This window comes from Protopterus annectens, chromosome 8.part0 (genome assembly GCF_019279795.1).
Source record: "Protopterus annectens isolate FY-2018-M chromosome 8.part0, PAN1.0, whole genome shotgun sequence".
Lineage (NCBI taxonomy): Eukaryota > Metazoa > Chordata > Ceratodontiformes > Protopteridae > Protopterus > Protopterus annectens.
Window position 1 is genome coordinate 1927056596 of NC_056741.1, and position 20679 is coordinate 1927077274.

The window sequence follows — 20679 nt, forward strand, 5'->3', positions numbered from 1 at the left end:
GAGGAGCCTAACACACACTCCTCCGTGGCCCCTGCCTCTAACACCTCTACTGCTGACGCAGAACAATTTCAAAACGCTTCACAGTCAGCTGAAAACTCTCAGTCTAGCTGCATGGAAAATCCCTTAACTTCACACCAGGCACTACTCTCCAAAGAAGTGCAGGATGTCATTTTGGAGGCTAGAAGACCATCTACAAGAAAGGCTTACTCCGCAAAATGGAAACGGTTTTGCTGTTGGAATGAAGAAAGAGGACAGGATCCTAGAAAATTAAACCTGCCTCAGATTTTACAGTACCTAACTGAACTTTTGAGCAAGGGACTTTCCTTTTCCTCAATCAAGATACATGCCTCAGCAATATCTGCAGAATTCAATATGGACCCTCCTTTATTCTCACACCCTCTACTGCGACAGTTCCTCAGAGGGGCTAAGAACATAAGGCCTCCAAGGAAACAACCAGTGCCAGCTTGGGACCTTAACTATGTACTGGAAAAATTGACATTGCCTCCTTTTGAACCAGCTGCTTCAGCAGAATTACAATATTTATCCTGGAAAACAGCTTTCCTCCTGGCCATCACTTCAGCTCGTAGGGTATCTGAGTTACAGGCCCTCATGGCGGTGCAGCCATTCCTCATATTCCATCAGGACAGGGTTTCCCTGCGTACTAACCCCTCCTTTATGCCTAAAGTAGTATCTAGGGTAGCCCTAAACCAGGCCATCCACCTTCCTACCTTCTACTCTAATCCTCAAAACAAAGGGGAGAGGCTGCTTCATTCTTTAGATATCCATAGGCAGCTACGTTACTACTTGGACAGAACCAAGTCATTCAGAAAATCAGATCAACTCCTAGTTTCCTATGCTGTGGGGGTCAAGGGAAACCTGTAACTAAACAGACCATTTCCAAGTGGATTGGTCACTGCATACGCTTTTGTTATTCCCATCATGGAAAGCTCGTACCTACTGGTATCAGATCACACTCCACTAGGGCCACAGCCACCTCTACAGCCTTCCTCAGAGGAGTGCCTACTAAAGATATCTTGGAGGCAGCCACTTGGAGTTCTGTACATACCTTCACAAAGCATTACCATCTGCCTTTATACTCCAGAACTAGAGCAGGCTTTGCCACTGCAGTTTTGCAGGGCATTCTAGCTCAACCCAGTTCCGTATAGTACCTACCACCCTATACATAGCTTTGGGATTCTACCCATATGTAACTACTGCAGCTGTAATGCACGATGAACATAGTACAGTTTTGTACCTACCATAAATGTAGATGTTCGAGGGCTATTACAGCTGCAGTACAGGTTTCCCACCCTCCTTCCCCTCTTGATAAGACCTTGGGGTTTGAATACCTATTCATACCTGCTGACTGGGTTATCCTACTATGTTTTATTTGCTTACTTTTGTGTATTACACTAATTTATGTATTGCCTTCCTTTTGGGGGCACCTGACATCTGGGGCAAGAAAGACTGAAGAAGATGGCGTCGGCTGTGTCTTTTATACTCTAGCCTTCCTGACGTCAGAAGAGTACGCGACAACAGCCGACGCCGGACCAAGACTTTGGAATTCGGCCGACCGAGGGACCGCCTGCCGGCTGAAAACCCATATGTAACTACTGCAGCTGTAATAGCCCTCGAACATCTACATTTATGGTAGGTACAAAACTGTACTTTATCGAAGGTGAGACCACTGTCCACCTGTGTCCCTAAGTCTCTTATCAAACTTTCGGTGTTTAGTGTACTGCCACCTATATGGTAATTCATGGATACATGTTTTTTCCCAAAGGGGATAACTATACATTTCTTGGCATTGAGCTTGAGCCCATGGCTCTGGCACCAAGCATCTGTTTCTGTAAGGTCCTTTTGTAGAGTATCTACATCATTTGGGGATTCAATAATGGCTCCCAGTTTGCAGTCATCTGCAAACTTTGTTATCCAGAGTCCCTTAGTGTTGGCCTGTACTTCAGAGAAGTAGATGCCAAACAAGAGCGGTCCCAGGACTGAACCCTGAGGTACTCCACTTGTCACTTATCTGGAGCTGCATTTGGAGTCGGCTACTTTTACAGTGTGGGTTCTATCAGTAAGCCAGTTAGCAACCCATTGGGTGACGTAGGGATTAATGCCCAGCTTAGTAAGTTTATTTATGATTCCAGAGTGGGGGATGGTGTCAAAGGCCTTGGCAAGGTCTAGATAGGCTGTATGGACCACTTTACCCTTGTCCATGGCTCTGGAGACTGATTCAAAGAAGTCAATCAAGTTTAGGAGACATGATCGGCCCTTCACAAACCCAAACTGGGTGGGGTCCAGTGTTTGAAGGTTGCCAATGTCTTTGTTTATAAGTTCCATGATAATACACTCCATGGCCTTGCAGATAAGGCTTGTCAGACTGATGGGACGGTAGTTTCTGGGATCCAAGGTGGATCCCCCCTTGTGGAGTGGGATAACTGTAGCTGTGCGCCACTCAGTGGGCATGAAACCTGAGGTGAGGCTATGATTAAACATGACACTTAGGTGAGGTGCCAGTTCATATTGTAGTTCATGTAGTACACAGCCTGGGATGTCATCTGGTCCCATGGATGCTGTATTCTTAGCTTTGGAGAGTGCATTTTTTACCTGTGTGGCCGTTATTACCGGAATTTGGCAATCTTCCGGTATTGAGATGGGCCATTTAGGGGGTGAGAGGGGGGTGAAGTTGGCACTGAATTGATCTGCCAGGATATTGGCAGTATCCTTGGGATCAGTATATTTAATGCCATTCTGTTTTAGCTCAGAGCAGATCTGAGCATTGCCATTTAGATTCTTGACATAGTTATAGAATGCCTTGTTGTTGTCTTTGGAATCTTTGGCAATTTTATTTTCGTAACTAGCTTTGGAGGATTTTATGAGGGATCTCAGTTTCTTACTGAGGCTGGTAAGGAAGTTTTTTGCATCCTGGGATTTTCCTCTTTTCTGCAACAGTTTCTTCCTTTTGTTGTAAAGTTTGTTTATGGCAGGGGACCACCAGATTGGCTTCTTTTTTTTGGATGAGAGCATCTTGGTTCTATTTGGGATGTCCACCATCGTTTATACAGGGGCGGGTCATAATTACTACAATAATAAACGCTCGTGGAAAAAAAAACGCAGGTGGTGCTACAAGTTACATATGCCAATATCTCATACAAGCAGAAAGTTAAAGGCCCTTAATAATGTTGCTTACGAATATACACTGTACTATTTAATATTACTTTGCTTGAACTGTTTTTCTCAGTGTTTTAGTCATTGTGTCTATTGTATGATGTGGTCGTCTATTATATTGTGATTACACACTGTAAATAGAACGTGGCTGAAAGAGGGGGCAATTAGTCCAGTCCACCTACCTGTAAAATAAAATAAAAACCCTGTAAAATTAATGGAATAAAATGGAACACACTGTTTACAGCAAAGTAACAAGAGCCGATGACCTACAAGGATGGGGGGATGGGCAAACTCCCTAATATCTTACTACCTTTTCTCACAAAATTTATTAACACTCAACATAAATGTGAACTATAAAGCAACTGAACTTACCTGTTTACGTCATCAAAATAACTACCTTAAAAGTGGTCAGGTAAGTCGCAAAATAAGGCCATCGATTAAAAAAATGGATACTTACCCCTCAGGAACAACAGTATTCTTCTTTACCATAATTTAAATAAGGTCGTCACTGGAGCAAAACCACGCCATTATGCCTGTATCCCGTAAATGTTTATGATCAACAAGAGCAGCCACTCAAATGGATGCAGGGGTAGGGAGGGGATGGAAGAGCACAGTAAGGGGCCGTTCCATGTGCTGGGGTAGATGAATCCTGCTTTTAATTATGGAAGTGAGGGAGGGCGCAATGCTACAGCTGAGTGGAGAGAAGTAAAGTTTAAGTTAACTCACTTAATTTGCACCCTTTATGACGCCGACCTTTACGGCGCCCTAGGCGGTCGCCTAGTTCGCCTATGCCTAAGGCCAGCCCTGGTGCCCTTAACTATATGATATATTCTAGATGTTCTTAAATCTCTAGGTGTAGTATATAAAAAATATAACCTCTTTTCTTTCAAAACTAATGACAAGCTGACAACTGCCATGTATAGAGCAGTGTCTTGTTAGTAAGCTTATGGAGTTTCTTGTGGCTTCTTTTAGTCTAAGGTCAGTTATACAATGATAGCTCATTGGTGTTCAAAAACATGCATGCTGATTTGCCAGCCCAATCAGCGTACCTGTTGTTAATCGAGCATATACCAATCGAAAAATGTCCAGTCGCTTAAGTGCCATACTTTCTTCTATTAGTATGTGCTATGGAGGCATACATCTCAACTGTCCAGATTTTCTTTTCATATTTTTTGCCTGTTCCTCATAAAATTTGTGGTTTTCTGACAAATCACTGAGAAATGAAGTTACTTAATAATGACACACATTTGAGTTTCAGACTTTATAGCCTTTAGACAATGCATGTTAACACAAATCTTGTTAATCTAGCAGCTTTCTAAGTTTATAAGAAAAACATTTACAATTAGTCCCTATTTGGGGGGCCTTTGACCCCCCCCCCATTATTTAAGGCTTTGTCCACATTTCTTGAGCTTAGAGGTTGAGAGGTACTGATGGCAAAGTAAAAAAGCCACAGCAGATCACCGGTACCCTTATGATTGGCAGTGGATTTTTATGGTGTCGAGTTGCCAGCCCGGCACCCAACTTTCACAGAAGGCACACACACACACTCACGCACCTACCTGCATGTCTTTTTAAAGTTCAGTCAATTGCAGGGAGGACATGCAGACCCCACACAGAAGGCACTCCAGCTGAGAATTGAACCGGAGAACCTCTTGCTGTGTGGCGACAACACTAACCACTGTACCATCACAGCCAGCATACAGATGGTAGAGTAAATATAAGAAAAAAAATCAGGTATATTCTGCAAAATTTGCATTTCTGCCTGCTGATATAAGGAACCTTACTGAACAATTAGAAGCAAAATGGATTATCAAACTTAGGGGTGACTTTGGTCATGGATTAAATGACAAAGTGCCTATTAAACCTATGCTCCAAGCTAGGCCATTGTTTAGATGATTTTTATATATGTATATACACATTTTTATAGGTATTTTATGCATAAGTTTTATGTGTGTGTGTGTGTGTGTGTGTGTGTGTGTGTGTGTGTGTGTGTGTGTGTGTATATATATATATATATATATATATATATATAAATATATATATATATATATATGCATATGTATATATATATATATATATATATATATATATATATATATATATATATATTTTTTTTTTTTGTGTGTGTTCTTTATATGTATGTGTTTTTGTAAGTCTAGCAGCTTAATCTGCCAGTTCATCATTCAAAAGCAATCTATTCTGTCACTTCAAGACTTGGTTGTTATGATTGGTGGGCTTAAACTGGTCTAGTTATTTACAGGTGATTTGATTGGATGCTTGATTACATCTGCTGAAGCAGTTTTACTGCGAAAGCGCTTATGATAGTTTTTTGATGATAATAAAGTTGGATTACACTGGATTCTTCAGTTATTTCTGCATCCACATTCTGTTTTGGAAATGCAGAAGAATGAGGAAAGAATGTGGAACTCTGTTATGTAAATACATAAATTAAGAGAAGTAAGCAATTTATTTTGTAAATAACGTCATTGGATAATAGCAATAATTGACTCTTGGGTGTCGGTATATGAGGATTTATCCATGTCTAGCTTTGTTTAATCACATTGTTTGCCTTCATGATCAAACCACGCCAACCATGGGTAAATCCTCATTATACCCACACCCAGTCAACATTCAGTTATTGTTTAATAATATTCTGGGTTACTCATCAGATATGTTCTCATTGAATGAATTATGCTGAATCTGGAAAGTAAGTGTAGTGTAACAGTGGTGATGTGCCCAGATTAAACTGATGTTCTTCTTTATTCCCCTTGGCTGGCAGTTTTTTATGCTTGGTACTTTTCTGTTCACCTGCTTGGACAAATATTTGGTTATTCAAATGTAATGCAATATATATTGACTATTTTGTAAACCATAGGTTAGTAGGAAGTTACTAGGCTAATGGCCATAAGGCATTTACAAGCCTAGCCATGTAAAAAACCTGTGTACCCTACTTGACTATAGTTAGATGGTCATTGTTAGCAGAGAGATTCTATGATTAGCACCAACTACCCCTGTCCATGAGGGACATAGACGCCAGCCCCAGGGTGAATTTACGGTCACCCATTCAATTGTCAGCATTGTACCTTATATAGGATCATTGAGGAGCTCTGCTTCACATGAAGTGGGAGCTTATTCCAGAGGAATGGCAATCTCTGGAACATACATCTGTCTCTCCAACATGTTTTGTTAATGTCACAGGCTAGGTTGAGATCCCTGGAGTGAGTGATTCTTGTCCCATTTGATTTGCAGATATGCAGCATTTCCATTAGCGCAGAGTCAGAGACTGCTCTGTAGGCCAGGCACAGGTCACCTCTCAGCAGCCTGTATGTTACAAAGTACAGTGACAGGGTTTTCAGTCTTTTCACGTAAGTCACATTTTGGAGGCCCTGGATTCTCTTGGTTAGAAACCTATGTGGTTTCTCCAATTGCTGCAGGTGTCTGGTAAGATACATACAGAAGGGAGCATTGTACTCAATTAGTGGTCTGATAAGGGTTGAGTTATAACCTCCTTAGTCTTGGCTGTGATGTCCTTATTTATGATGTAGAAGGCTTTCCTTATCATTATGGACACATGGTGATCGAAGTTTAGATTGCTATCAACCTGTGTTCCTAAGTCTCACACCACCAGGTTTGAGGTTAGATGGGTGCTATCAATATCATAATTATCAGGGGCTACTTCTTTGCCAAACAGGCTAATGAGGCATTTTTTTGCATTTAGATTTAGTCCGTGATTTTGGCACCAATCATTTGTCTGCATCAGCCCTTCTGTAATATGTTTACATTGTTGGGGAACTCAATGATTGTGCTCAGTTTGTAGCCATCTGCATACTTGGTAAGGCGTGGACCTCAGAGAAATACATTCCAAACAGTAGAAGAACCAGCACAGATCCTTGTGGTACCCCACTGGTAACTGGTCTAGTGGTGGAGGTGGACTCCCCAACTTTGACAATGTGCATTCTGTTGTGAGCCAGTTGGCTACCCATCTAGTGATGTATGAGTTAATCCCCAGTTGAGAGAGTTTCTCATTGATTCCTGAGTGGGGAATTGTGTCAAAGCCTTGGCAAAATCAAGGTAAGTGGTATGTACTGCTTTGCCCTCCTCCAGGACTTCGGTGACATTCTCAAAGAAGAACACCAGGTTTAAAAAGCAAGATCTACCCTTGACAAAACCAAACTGGGTCAGGTAAAGAGTTTGAAGGTCGCATATGTCCTTGTTGATAAGGTCCATGATGATTCTTTCCATAGCCTAGAAGACAAGGCTGGTTATGCTTATGAGTCGATAGTTTCCTGGATCAGTTGATGGACCCACTTTGTGCAAGAGAATTACTGTTGCTGTTCTCCACTCTGTTGGAACAAAGCCAGTGCTCAGGCTATGGTTAAAGAGAGGGCCAAGTATGTTCCATACTCACATGTTGATACATATAAAATAAAACAAGACATATTGTATTGTCCAAGTACAAATAAGAATTATACTGCTTCCACAGCAGCTCAGGATGTAACAGAAAAGAGTTAACTTACCCAGTCAGCCCAGTGCTCAGTCAGTCTATTACACTGAGCTTTTCTGCAGTGTCACTAGCTTTGGCCTCTAACCTGGTACTAGAAAGCTGTTTTGCCACTGTGACAAGAGAATTTCTGAAAACTAAAAAATCTCTACATGTTTGGATGCTGTGCGGTGCAGCCTATGGACATGGGAGGGAGAGAAAACCTATGGATTCAACACACTGCTGGTTACTGCCCTGTGTGTGTACGTGTGTGTGTGTGTGTGTGTGTGTGTGTGTGTGTGTGTGTGTGTGTGTGTGTGTGTGTGTGTGTGTGTGTGTGTGTGTGTGTGTGTGGGGGATTGGGTGGGGATGTGTTTGTTTCTGTTGGGCGGATACCTACTAACATACTATGCTGTACAGAGTGAATTGTGGAGGCAGATGATGCTGACTGATGAAGAAATGTTGGTGGTGAGTGGGCCTTAATAAACTTGGGGAAAAATAAGCAGTTAAAAATGATGAAAGATTTTTCTGAACTGTGATTCAAATTCTCCCTAAATAAATAAACATTATATCATTTCAGTCCCCTCTGCATAATTTTCTAACAAACATGAGGATAACTCATTTTAAGTTTTAAAGGATAAAAAAGAACGCTTCTATGAAGTCCTGTTGTAATGGAGAAGGTTTTCTACAGTGCATCATGACTATTTGCAACAGTGCTAAGTTACATGACAAATTTTGTACAGCCTGCCATGACTTGATTCAGCACATCTGAGTTACACATGCAGTATGCTTTCTCAGTAGGAACTCTGTGTAAAACTTTATAATTTGTGACTCATTATTAAGACTTCTTGTGTTCCCACTCTAGGCACTGAATGGATTTATACTGGTGGTCACAGCAAGTGGTATTATATTCTACATCTCCAGCACAGTCAAAGATTACCTGGGATTTCATCAGGTGAGTCACACCTGTCCAGAATCAGTTATCTGTGTCTGTAACAGCAACACAATGGTCCTAACTAATACTAAAGCATTGGCAACAAGGTTCACCAGTCTTACTTGCCTGGTGCTAATAATGCATACCAGTCTCACCATTCTGTTGGTTATAATGCAGGCAATGTTTAATGATTATAACTCACATCATCCTCACCTGTCTTGTGTATGTAAAGTACACCAGTGTCAGCTCTGTGATGCTTGTAATGCACACCATTCTCACTTGTCTGATGCCAGTGATAAACACCATTCTTACCTGTCTTACACCAGTAATGCATATCTGTCTGATGTTAGTGATACACACAATTCTCACTTGTCTGATGCCAATAATACGGGTCTATAATAGAATATCGAAGTTTCAAAACATTGAATGTTCTAATATCGAACCCTATTCAGCGAAAGCTGAAAACATCGAACATACAGAACAGCAAATTTTTTCCTAGGGAAAAAAATTTGCTGTTCCAAAACACATACACACAACACAAGCACACCAAACAAACAGCAATCCACACACATACACCTAAAATCTTACACCTAACCCTACACTAAACTATACACACACCGCTAACTATCCACTTACCTTAACCCAAACCCTAACCTTAGGTCTGTCACTATCGCACACTCACCTCACCCGCTCCCTAACCCTAACTCACCTAACCCACCCTAACCCTCACCTCCACACAATTGCACACATACCTAACCCACGCCCTAACCCTAACTCACCTAACCCACCCTAACCCTCACATCCACACAATCGCACACTTACCTGAACCCGACCCGTAACTTTCCACCATAGCACTGAAAATACCGAAGCAACAGAAACTGACAACCAAATTCTTTCCCTAGGAAAAAAATTGGTTTTCTGTTGCTTCAATATTTTTCAGCTTTTGCTGAATAGGGTTCGATATTAGAACATTCAAAGTTTTGAAACTTCGATGTTCTAATATAGACCCCAATAATACACACTAGTCTCACTTGTCTAAGACTGGTAATTCAAACCATTCTCACCTGTCTGATGCTAATAATGCACGCAATTCTTAACTGCTTTATGCTAATAATGCAGATCAGTCTCACCTGCCTGATGCTAGTTATGCACACCATACTCACCTGTGAATTTAATAGTGCACACCACTCTGACCTGCCTGATGCTAGTTATGCACACCATACTCACCTGTGAATTTAATAGTGCACACCACTCTCACCTGCCTGATGCTAGTTATGCACACCATACTCACCTGTGAATTTAATAGTGCACACCACTCTCATCTGTCTGATGGTAGTAATGCACACCATTCTCACATGTCTTATGCTAATAATGTACTCCATTCTTAACTGCCTTAGGCTAATAATGCATATCATTCTCACCTGCCTGATGCTAGTTATGCACACCATACTCACCTGTGAATTTAATAGTGCACACCACTCTCATCTGTCTGATGGTAGTAATGCACACTATTTTCACATGTCTTATGCTAATAATGTACTCCATTTTTAACTGCCTTAGGCTAATAATGCATATCATTCTCACCTGTCTGATGCTAGTTATCCACATCATTCTTAAATATCTGATGGTAACAATGCATACCATTCTCACCTGTCTGGTGGTAATAATAATAATCATCTGTGTAATTGTGGAGCCACTCATTAGCTGTAGCATTCACTGCAGCATCTTTCTTATAATGTGTATGAAATTATTAGCTGTTTTCCTGGTTTCCTTTGGTATACAAAGAGGAAACAGGCTGCAGATAACCACAGTTGCTAAATGGTAAAGATTGGGTAACATAATTACTTCAATACAATATGACATTTTTTTCCATGATGGTCTGCACAGAAAAGATGGAATAGTAATTATCTCTCCTTAGTGTGAGGTCAACATTATGTCAGCTTTGGGGCCTTCAGAGATCAGTCAGTGACTTGAGTGCTGGAGAAGCTAACCAGGGAGGGCAGGAGTTTGCAACTGGAATGAGCCTGCCCATTATGGGGAAGGAAGGCATCCTGTTGTGCTAGCAACTAATTGAGACTGGGCATTCAAAGGCATTCATCAGCAGCAATGGGGCTGGGACAGGAGTACCTAAGCCAAAATTAGCCATACACAGTGGACACATTCAGGAAGCTGATATGGTGACTATTCTCTTTGATTGCCATAGATTACAGGAGTTGCAGAAAACAACAAAAGCCCTCGTTACACCAGAAATTATGGGCAGCAGAGAAGGAAGAAATGGAGAGGGGAAAGGATTAGTGGTTGGCAGGCATTTGGGAAAAAAAAAGTAAAAAATAAATAAATGTGGCATCATGAGACTTGGTAAAAAGGGCAAAACAATATGATTGCAAAATAGAAAACATGTGAGTGGTCTCCACCCGTGGTAGAAGTGATATGTCTGTGAAGAAGTGTGAAGTAGATTATACCGTACTGTACCATTTGATTTCCTTCGCACTTCCTTACAGAACTTTCACTTGTACTGTGCGTGGCAAGCACATTGATGTGAGATTCAAAAAAATAAAGACACATCCTGCAAAGCTGACAAGAAAACCAGAGGCAATACAACAATGTAGTGACTAGGAAAACTAGGAGGTCAGTTAGTATGGAGCTCTGGGACTCTTATTTCTAATGCATCCATGTTATGAGGTTTATGTCCACACTTATTGCATGCCATGGGTGCTGAAACAATCATGAATTATGAGAACAGCTGACAGCGATGGGAAAGCAAGCAGGTACGCAAGGAGCAGAGTATCTTAATGTAGACAACCGACTTATTTATTCTTTCAAGGAAAACGAAATGCAGACAAATATAAATAAGAAAAAAGGCAAGGAAATGAGGCACAACAAAACAGGAATACCAGACTGCAGAATAATGGTGGTGGTAGTGAGGGGATAGGTGATAACCCAAATGTCAGGCAAACTGGAAGTAACACAATAGAAACTTTACCGGTATACAAAAGATATGGCGAGTCATATGGAACACTCTGATGCTTAATAGGAAGTCAAAGATAAAATGTATCTAATTTTCTAAAATATTTTACGATTAAAACCCTACTGTTCTGCTGCAGAAAGTCACCAGCTCAGTACGGTATATTGTTATGGGTCATTTACCAACCCTCGCTTCACTGCAGCAAGACCGGCAAAAGGAATTTCTGCAACAGAAGACAACTTTCAGAAAACAATACAAAACCTGTTTTCTTCAGTGAGTCAGAGAACCCACACCTGCATTCATGCATTCTTTTAGTGCTAATAAACTCAGAAAGTGTGTCTCACACGCACACACACACACACACACACACACACACACACACACACACACACACACACACACACAATCCTAAAATCACACTAAACAATATGCGCCAAATCAGCAACCCTTTTTAGTACAAGCAGACATTTACTGTTGCTAAATTTGTAAATGACATATTTTAAGAGAGAACAAGTCACAAAACTGGCTGAAAATGGTTAATTCACAAATGAGATTCAAGGCTTGCTGCATTAACCAAGCTTTAACAGCAAAAGAGAACACAGAAGTTAAAAGAGACCAACACAAAACCGATGTTCAGTGATTACTAATACGCAGATATGATGCCAATGTTGTTAATATATCCGAGTTCGGTGAAAAGAGCAAAACAGAACTTGCAGACAATAAAAAACGTTATTAATACACACATATTCATCACCTGCATCAGTAAAACATCAGATGTACCAGACGTGTGTGTGGGATCGCTCACTTACTCTCTCTTCACTCTCAGTGTGTGTGTGTGTGTGTGTGTGTGTGTGTGTGTGTGTGTGTGTGTGTGTGTGTGATTGCTTGCTTGCTCTAATGCATTTTAATTATATGTAATATATTATATATAATTACATACTTCTGTTACACTCTGAGTTCTCACACAGTCCCATAAGAAGTTTCGCTTCAATAAATTATGAAATCATAAAAAAATGCTGTTCATTAAAGCTCTAGGCACATTGGTAGGACATAAAGTATTATCAGTGAGCATAGATATCAAAGACAACAAAGTGAATTTTGTAGCCCATTTGATTCTAAAGAATTGTCTACTCAGTCCGTCAGTCCAGGGATATCATTATATTACTTTATAACTGACTGACCTACCTATTCCTGAAAACAGTGCTACCTCCTGTAGCTTTGAAAAAGTCACAAGAAATAACTTGAAGAAGTATCAGATTTTTGAAAAAAAAAATCAAAGGGTAGGAAAACTTCACCTGTCTGAAAAAAGACTTCAGGAACTGGCAATATATTTTGTTTATTATGGATTACATATCGATGAACTTTATTTGGTTTGTAAGGCAATGTCTAAACCTCATCTATTTTGAAAAGTCTGTGCCAGGAGTGCAACAGAGTGGATGTAACACCAGAGTGAGTATCATAATATTAAAAATAAATATCAGTAGTAATATGTAATAAGATTTCCCCTACAATCAGAGCCAGTCAATTCATAAGACCCTTCAAAAATAACATATATATATATATATATATATATATATATATATATATATATATATATGTATATTGTATATGTATATTGGACCCACCAACTCCCTCTTGATTTGCCATCTTAATATAAGAAGTATAAACAAAAAAATACATGAACTTCATGCCCTCTTAGATGTCTATTCCTCTGAGATATTATGTCTATCTGAAACCTGGTTAAAACCATCAACCACTGATAATTAAATTCTTCCACCTGGCTATAATCTACATAGACTAGATTGGGCTATGCGGAAAGGGGGGGTGTAGCCATCCTCTATAAATCTAAACTGAACGTAACTATTGAAACTATCCAACCACCTCAGATCAATAACTCTGAAATATTAGCCACCAAATTCCATCTGAACAAAAGTAAAAGCATTAATATCATCTGTATGTACATTCCTCCAGGAAATAATGTAGCTACACTCGAGAACACCCTTCACTGGCTATCCTCTCAGTATACCCAAGAAACCCTAGTTCTGGGAGACTTTAACGTAGACTGGGGCTCCTGTTTATCAAAATCCCCCTCCATTCATATCAACCTTCATGCATTCACTCAAACAATAGCCACCCCTACCAGAATTGATAAACGCTCCCATAAAGAGAATATACTGGACTGGATACTTGTAAATAGTAACACCCTAATGTACACTGCCGGTACCCTCCCAGATGATCTAAGTGATCATCTCCTAACCTATATAATTAAACAAAAAAGCTACCATCCCACAACAACCCTTGCTCAGGAAGGTTAGAAGCAAAAGAGACCTTGTCTTCAACTGGAACTTAAATCCCGCAACTGGACTATACTAAAGCATCTCACCTTAGAGGAAGCTGTAACTTATTTTAACAACAAATTTATCGAAATCCTAGACCTACATGCTCCTCCCCGCCTAAAAAGAATAAAAGGAAAAAATGCACCTTGGCTTTCCAAAGAAACAAAAACAAAAATCTATAGTAGAAATAAACTATGGTCCACCTGGTGAACTACCAAAAATCCCCAGGATCATAATAAATGTAGACATGCACGGAATGAAACAAAAAGACTTGTCCTACTGGATAAAAAACACTACTACTGTAGGCTACAGATGAATAATCAGAATAATCCTAAAAAATTCTGGGCTGGGATCAATAAATTACTGTATCCAGGTAAAACATCAATGCCTAACCCAGCTGCCAATTCAAATAAAACCCCAGAAAATTTGCAGATAGCTTCAATCATTTCTTTACTGAAACTATTCAAGCTCTTGCCACCCAACTGCCTCAAAGTTCCCTTGATGAAAATAACAACTCTAACAGCCAAAACCTATTTTACTTTCAGCCTGTACCAACCTCCTTTATATGCAAGCTTATCAAAAAACTAAAACCCACCACCCTATCTGCTGACCAACTCCCAGCTGAATATCTACAAATGACAGCTAATGCTATTGCCTTTCCAATCTCTATCCTAATCAACCGAAACATTTCCAAAGCCAAAATTCCCAACATCTGGAAAACATCTTATGTTATTCCATTACATAAAGGAGGTCCATCTACTGAATACTCCAACTACAGACCCATAGCCATACTCTCCCCACTTGCTATGATAATGGAGAAATGCATACACAAACAACTTATGCAACATCTACTCCAGAACGACCTGATGGCTGACACCCAACACGGCTTTTGACCACATCATAGTACAACCTCTGCCCTATTATCCTTCACTAATACCATTAATGATAACCGCAACAACAATCACACATTGTCTGCCCTCTTCCTAGACCTTTCCAAGGCCTTTGACATGGTTGACCATCAATTTATGATTTCAACCCTACAAAATCTCAGTCTACATCCCAGTGCCCTTCTATGGTTTAAATCCTATCTCAATGACAGGCAACAAGCAGTCCTCTGGCAGAATAAGCTCTCAAATCTATTACCCAATACTATCAGAGTTCCACAAGGCTCCATACTAGGACCATTACTGTTTTCCATCTTTATTAATGATCTCCCTACTATCATACCAAACATCAGCTGTATACAATAAGCTGATGACTCCACTCTGATCTGCTCAGCCACATCTCCAGATGATCTAAGAAGGGATACCCAGGCTACTTTTACTGTTATAGAAAACTGGCTATCCAAATGTCGCCTACTACTAAATCCCAAAAAAACCAAAATGCTCATATTTCCAGCAACCCAAAGGTCCATACCCTTCTCCTTTACTATACAAGCTAATGATGGGACAGTCATCTCCCCTGACCCCAATACCAAACTGCTAGGTGTCACTATAGACAATTACTTAAAATTTGACCTCCATGTCAGCCAGACAATCAAAACCATAAACAAAAAACTCGGTTCACTCTACAGAGTTAAAACCTTCCTCACCCCCATAGCAAAATAGCCATTGCACGCTCGCACCTACTATCCACCCTCCTATATGCTTCCCCACTTCTAGAAAACATAAGTAAATCTGAACTTAATAAACTTACAGCCTGCTATAATCACATCGCCAGGTTTGCTACGGGCTCTCCTTTCAGAACCCACCACTGCATTAACCTCAAACAACTTGGATGGTTAGAATTTCCCAATCTTGTCAAGTATAACCTGCTAATATTGGCTAATAAAATCCTAAAGAACCCAAATAATACTCCAGCCCTTAGTCACCACATCTTCCCCATAATAATGCAAGACTGCTCCGCTCATCCAATAAGCTACAAATACAAACAACTAAAATTAACAACGCGGCTGGCACGGCCCTATTTGAAAATTCTGTAAGTAGAACCTGGAACAAACTTCCAGATGCCATTACCATGCTCTCCTCTCCAGACCAATTTAAAGCCTCAATCAAACAACACCTGGACCAAAATGGATATGCCACTCTGACAAACCTGACTAAATCTAAAAAATTTATGTAATTTACTTATCTCATTTGTTTTTTTTCCTTTTTTTTGTAATCTACTACTACCCTCAAAAATTGAAAATTGAAATCCCCAGACCAATTTAAAGCCTCAATCAAACAACACCTGGAACAAAAATGGATATGCCACTGTGACAAACCTGACTAAATCTAAAAAATGTATGTAATTTACTTAATTTGTTTTTTTCCTTTTTTTGTAATCTACTACTACCCTCAAAAATTGAAATTTGTAACACTGATTGTCTGAATGTACTTCTACCTGTATTCCTTTTCTTAACTACATTAATACCTAAAATTTAAATATTATATATAATCAATGTCTTTCACTCTACTGTTATCATTCTTGTATTCTGTTGGAGCTTATCTCCCCGGGCCTCCGCTGAAAATGGACTTGGTTCCAGTCGGACTTACCCGGTCAACAAATGTAAAATAAATAAATATATATATATATATATATATATATATATATATATATATATATATATATATATATATATATATATATATATATATATATATATATATATTTTTTTTTTGGTGCCAGCATATGAGATCAAAATCTTATGATGTCGAAAAAATGCCAATATCTGGCTGTGGGAGGTTGTGCTACAGCCAGAAGTGGGAAATCCCCTTTGTCAGGTGTAATGCTGTCTTGGAGTTTGTATATATAAGTTGCAGGAGGTGCAGGGGTGCAGAAGAGCTTTCCTCCCTATATATACGATTATTTTTTTATTTATTTTCATTTATTCTGTGTTTTGTGGTTCGATCTCTTAGGCTCAATTGTTTTGGATATAAGATTAAAACATTTATGTACATACCATTTTGTGTGTATGTTATTTAAACACACACACAGATACATGTGTGTGTGTGTATGTGTGTGTGTGTGTGTGTGTGTGTGTGTGTGTGTGTGTGTGTGTGTGTGTGTGTGTATGGAAGGTATTACTTTTGTCAAGATGAATACATTTTAGTTGACTAAACAGATGATCAACACCTGTTGACAAAAGTAGCAGACTGGACATTTCTCAGGGTTGATGAATTTCTCCTTTCCCCGAGAAATGTGCGATCTTGCGTTAGAATGTATAATTAGCAGGGGATGTGGGGGGGTTTTAGAGGCTTATCACCCTTGCAAAAAATTATGTTTTCTTTTTAATTTTGTTTTAAGGTTTTTGCATGTGCCAAGATTGATACTCGGTGCATGCTTAGTAACACATCATAGTGCATATTGTCCATCATTTGGTGTTGACATTACTAACGTCGATATTAGTACCATTCAATAGAGGTAAGTAAATATATATGTGTGTATGTATGTGTATGTGTGCGTGTGTGTAGACCATAGTGTGTATGTTGTACTTTTAAAGCCACTGTAGTTTGTGGGCACGTGCATATAAATACTGAGCATATGCAAGCAGTGTGCCATTTTGTGTAAGCAGCCAGAATGAAAGCATGTATGTGTGTAGTAGTCAGTCAGTTTGTTTGTTTAAGTTTTATGTTCCAGTCATTCATCCTGATATTTGTGTATAATAAACATCTTAAGCGAACACTCAAGCCTCATCATCTTATTTGAATAGACGAGACGAGCGACGTGTCAGAATGGGGTCCGAAGTCAAAACTTCTTAAAACCATGAGGCGCACAATCAGAAATTGGGGAATATACAGGAGTGGCTCCAACGACTTGCAAACAGGTCAGAAAATATTTTCAGGTACTTTAACTCGTTTAAATGATTTTTCATTTGGTAAATATAAAGGGAAGCATTTAAAAAGAATTACTGAATAAATGAAATGTTTGAAATTGTGACATATTGATAAAAGTACTCAAAATAATTATGAAACATTTAAAACAATATCCAAATCAAAAAAAAAAAAAAAAAAGAAAAGAAAAAGAGAAAACAGCTGTATTTTTTTCACAATGTACTACTTTTTCCATTAACTAAAGCTATTCGAAGTGTCCAAAGTGTGCAAAATGTTGGCAGTGTGTACAGTATTACAGTACAGTCTTTTCAAAGAGTATAGTTATTTCAAAGAGTCTGTTGTGCAGCTGAATATAATTACAAGTAAGTGGTGTGTGTTTGAAACTTATTTGGCATGGCAGAGGGATTTCGCAGACCTGGTCCACTTGTGTTTGATAATAATATTGATGAAAACTGGAGAATGTTTGAGCAAGAATATGACATTTTCATGCAGGCTGCTTTTTCTGATAAAGACGCATGTACAAAAGCATTTATTCTGCTCAATTTAACTGGTTCAGAAGCTACTGCGAGAGAACATGCATTTGTGTATGCACTTTGTGTGTATGCAGAGGAGGGAAAAGACCACCATATTGTGGCTGAAACATGGGAACACCCTGAGTGCTTAAAATGCAAATTTAGAGAAATGTGCAACCCTCAAATGAATATTACAATGGAAAAGCACATATTTTCCACAAGAGATCAAAAGCCTGTTGAAACTTTTGCAGCATATATAACTGACTTGAGAAACAAGCCAAAAACGTGCAGATTTGGTGATCTAAGAGATGAGTTGATAAAAGACAGGCTTGTGTTTGGTGTTAATAATGTTGCAGTGAGAAAGAGTTTGCTTTGAGACAGTGATTTAACTTTAAGCAAAGCCATAGAGATTTGTCTAATATATGACTTTATGGAAAAGCACACGAATAGGCTTACGAATGACAAAAGCATGCTTGCAGCATCTTCCAGTACAAATGATGATAGTATGCAGCAGAAGATTAAGTATACCTCCCAACCGTACCAAATTACTCGGTTTTTACAATGTTTTGGGGTCCAAATAATGGGGTGCCACGATTCCCGAGTGGCACCCCTTTCATTTCCAATTTTTTTCCAGGTTTAAATTTTTTTCGCGCTTTTTGAGCTGACATCATTACGTGTACAATGACATCAGCTCTGCCAGCCTGTCGGAATTGAGCTCAAGGGCTTTCCCAGCTGGCTGGCTGTTTGAAAATTTGCCAGCTAGCAAATCTGCGATGCAAGCACCGCACTGAACGAATGGAGTTAGAGTTGAAGCAGGGAACTTGTGAACGAACGGAGTTAGCTGAGTTGAAGCAGGTACTGCTTATTTCTTTCCCGGCTAAGCTCGCTCACTGAAGGATCTTCTGAATGAACGTAGGGAGAGTTCCTTACTGATACTGCTTAACTTATGAACTTTTCTGGGCTTGTTATTCAGCTGCTGCCACTTTTAAGGTATCTACTGTACTGTTTGAGTGAGAGTTGAAGCAGGGAACTCACACTGAGCGAATGGAGTTAGCAGCTAGCAGATCTGCAATGTGAGCACAGCACGACTGTAGTTAGAGTTGAAGCAGGTACTGCTTATTTCTTTCCTGGCTAAGTGCCGCGCTGAAGGTACTTGTGAACGAATGTAGTTAGAGTTCCTTTCTGGTACTGCTTAACTTACAAACTTTTCTGGGCTTGTTATTCAGCTGCTGCACTGAGTCTGCTTTTAAAGTATCTACTGTACTATTTTGAGTTAGAGTTGAAGTAGGTACTGCTGACGGAACCTGTGAATTAATGAAATTAAGGAACATGTGAATGAATGTAGTTAGAGTTCCTTTCTGGTCTACTGCTTAACTTACAAACTTTTCTGGGCTTGTTATTCAGCTGGTACATGGAGTCTGCTTTTAAGGTATCTAATGTACTGTTTTGATTTAGAGAGAGTTGAAGTAGGTACTGCTGAAGGAACTTGTGAACAAATGGAGTTACAGGTGTGTGTGTGTGTGTGTGTGTGTGTGTGTGTGTGTGTGTGTGTGTGTGTGTGTGTGTGTGTGTGTGTGTGTGTGTGTGTGTGTGCGTGAGTGTGTGCGTGTGCGTGTGTGTGTCTGTTTTGGGGCTGTATTCCCCCATTATTGGCTTTGTCCAGGTTTTTGCTGCTAAGAGGCTGAGAGCTATGGTGAGAAGTGAGAGCTGAATTCACTAAATGATAGCCATTTAAATTTCAGTCTTCATGTCTTTCAGGAAGCTGCTGATTTGGCATAGTGGTATGTTGCTTTGACTTTAGTGCACAGGGTCCTGCATTCAGGACTTAGCAGTGAAATGCATGGTGTTAATGCAACATTTTATTCTAGGGTGTCTAGCAACTTTCCAAAATTATGCAAGCAATGTTTAAAATGTGTTTTTTTTTCTTTAGTCCCACCACAAAAAACAAACAAAAAAAAACTGTAATTGAAAATAAGTGCGAAAAGCCATGCAAGATGTCTATGGCTTACACTACAGTCTATATATATATATATATATATATATATATATATATATATATATATATATATATATATATATATATATGGGTCACTGTTTTATTATCGAAAACACAATCCATCGAATTGTGTTTCCGATAATACACTTTAGCGAAAGTGCATATTGTCAAAAGTGCTTACTATCGACAATATGCACTTTCACTAAAGAAAGCAACACCAAAAAAAAAAAAAAAGTAAAAAAAAGAAAACACATGAAACAGTGTTATGCAAGCATCCATCCATAACCATCCATGTGGGGGGCTGCGACCCCCACACCGCCCTACTTAATTATTTTCACTCAGAGATTGCACTACAGTGGGGAAATGGGAATATTCCCTTATCCCCACTGTACCACGATGACAGCGATAGCTTCGTTAGTTGTAAATCAACACTATACGTTGATTTACAACTAGCGGTGCATGCAAACTGCATG

General features: G+C 39.4%; 1 protein-coding gene across 1 annotated transcript in view; it reads left to right on the forward strand.

Moving 5' to 3' along the window:
* Positions 1 to 20679, forward strand: part of LOC122809729 (aryl hydrocarbon receptor-like) — a 639036-nt gene that overhangs the window by 412239 nt on the left and 206118 nt on the right. Inside the window, exon 5 of the mRNA XM_044081435.1 lies at positions 8517 to 8606. Coding sequence (XP_043937370.1) covers positions 8517 to 8606 — 90 coding nt within the window. The remainder of the gene's footprint in view (positions 1 to 8516; positions 8607 to 20679) is intronic.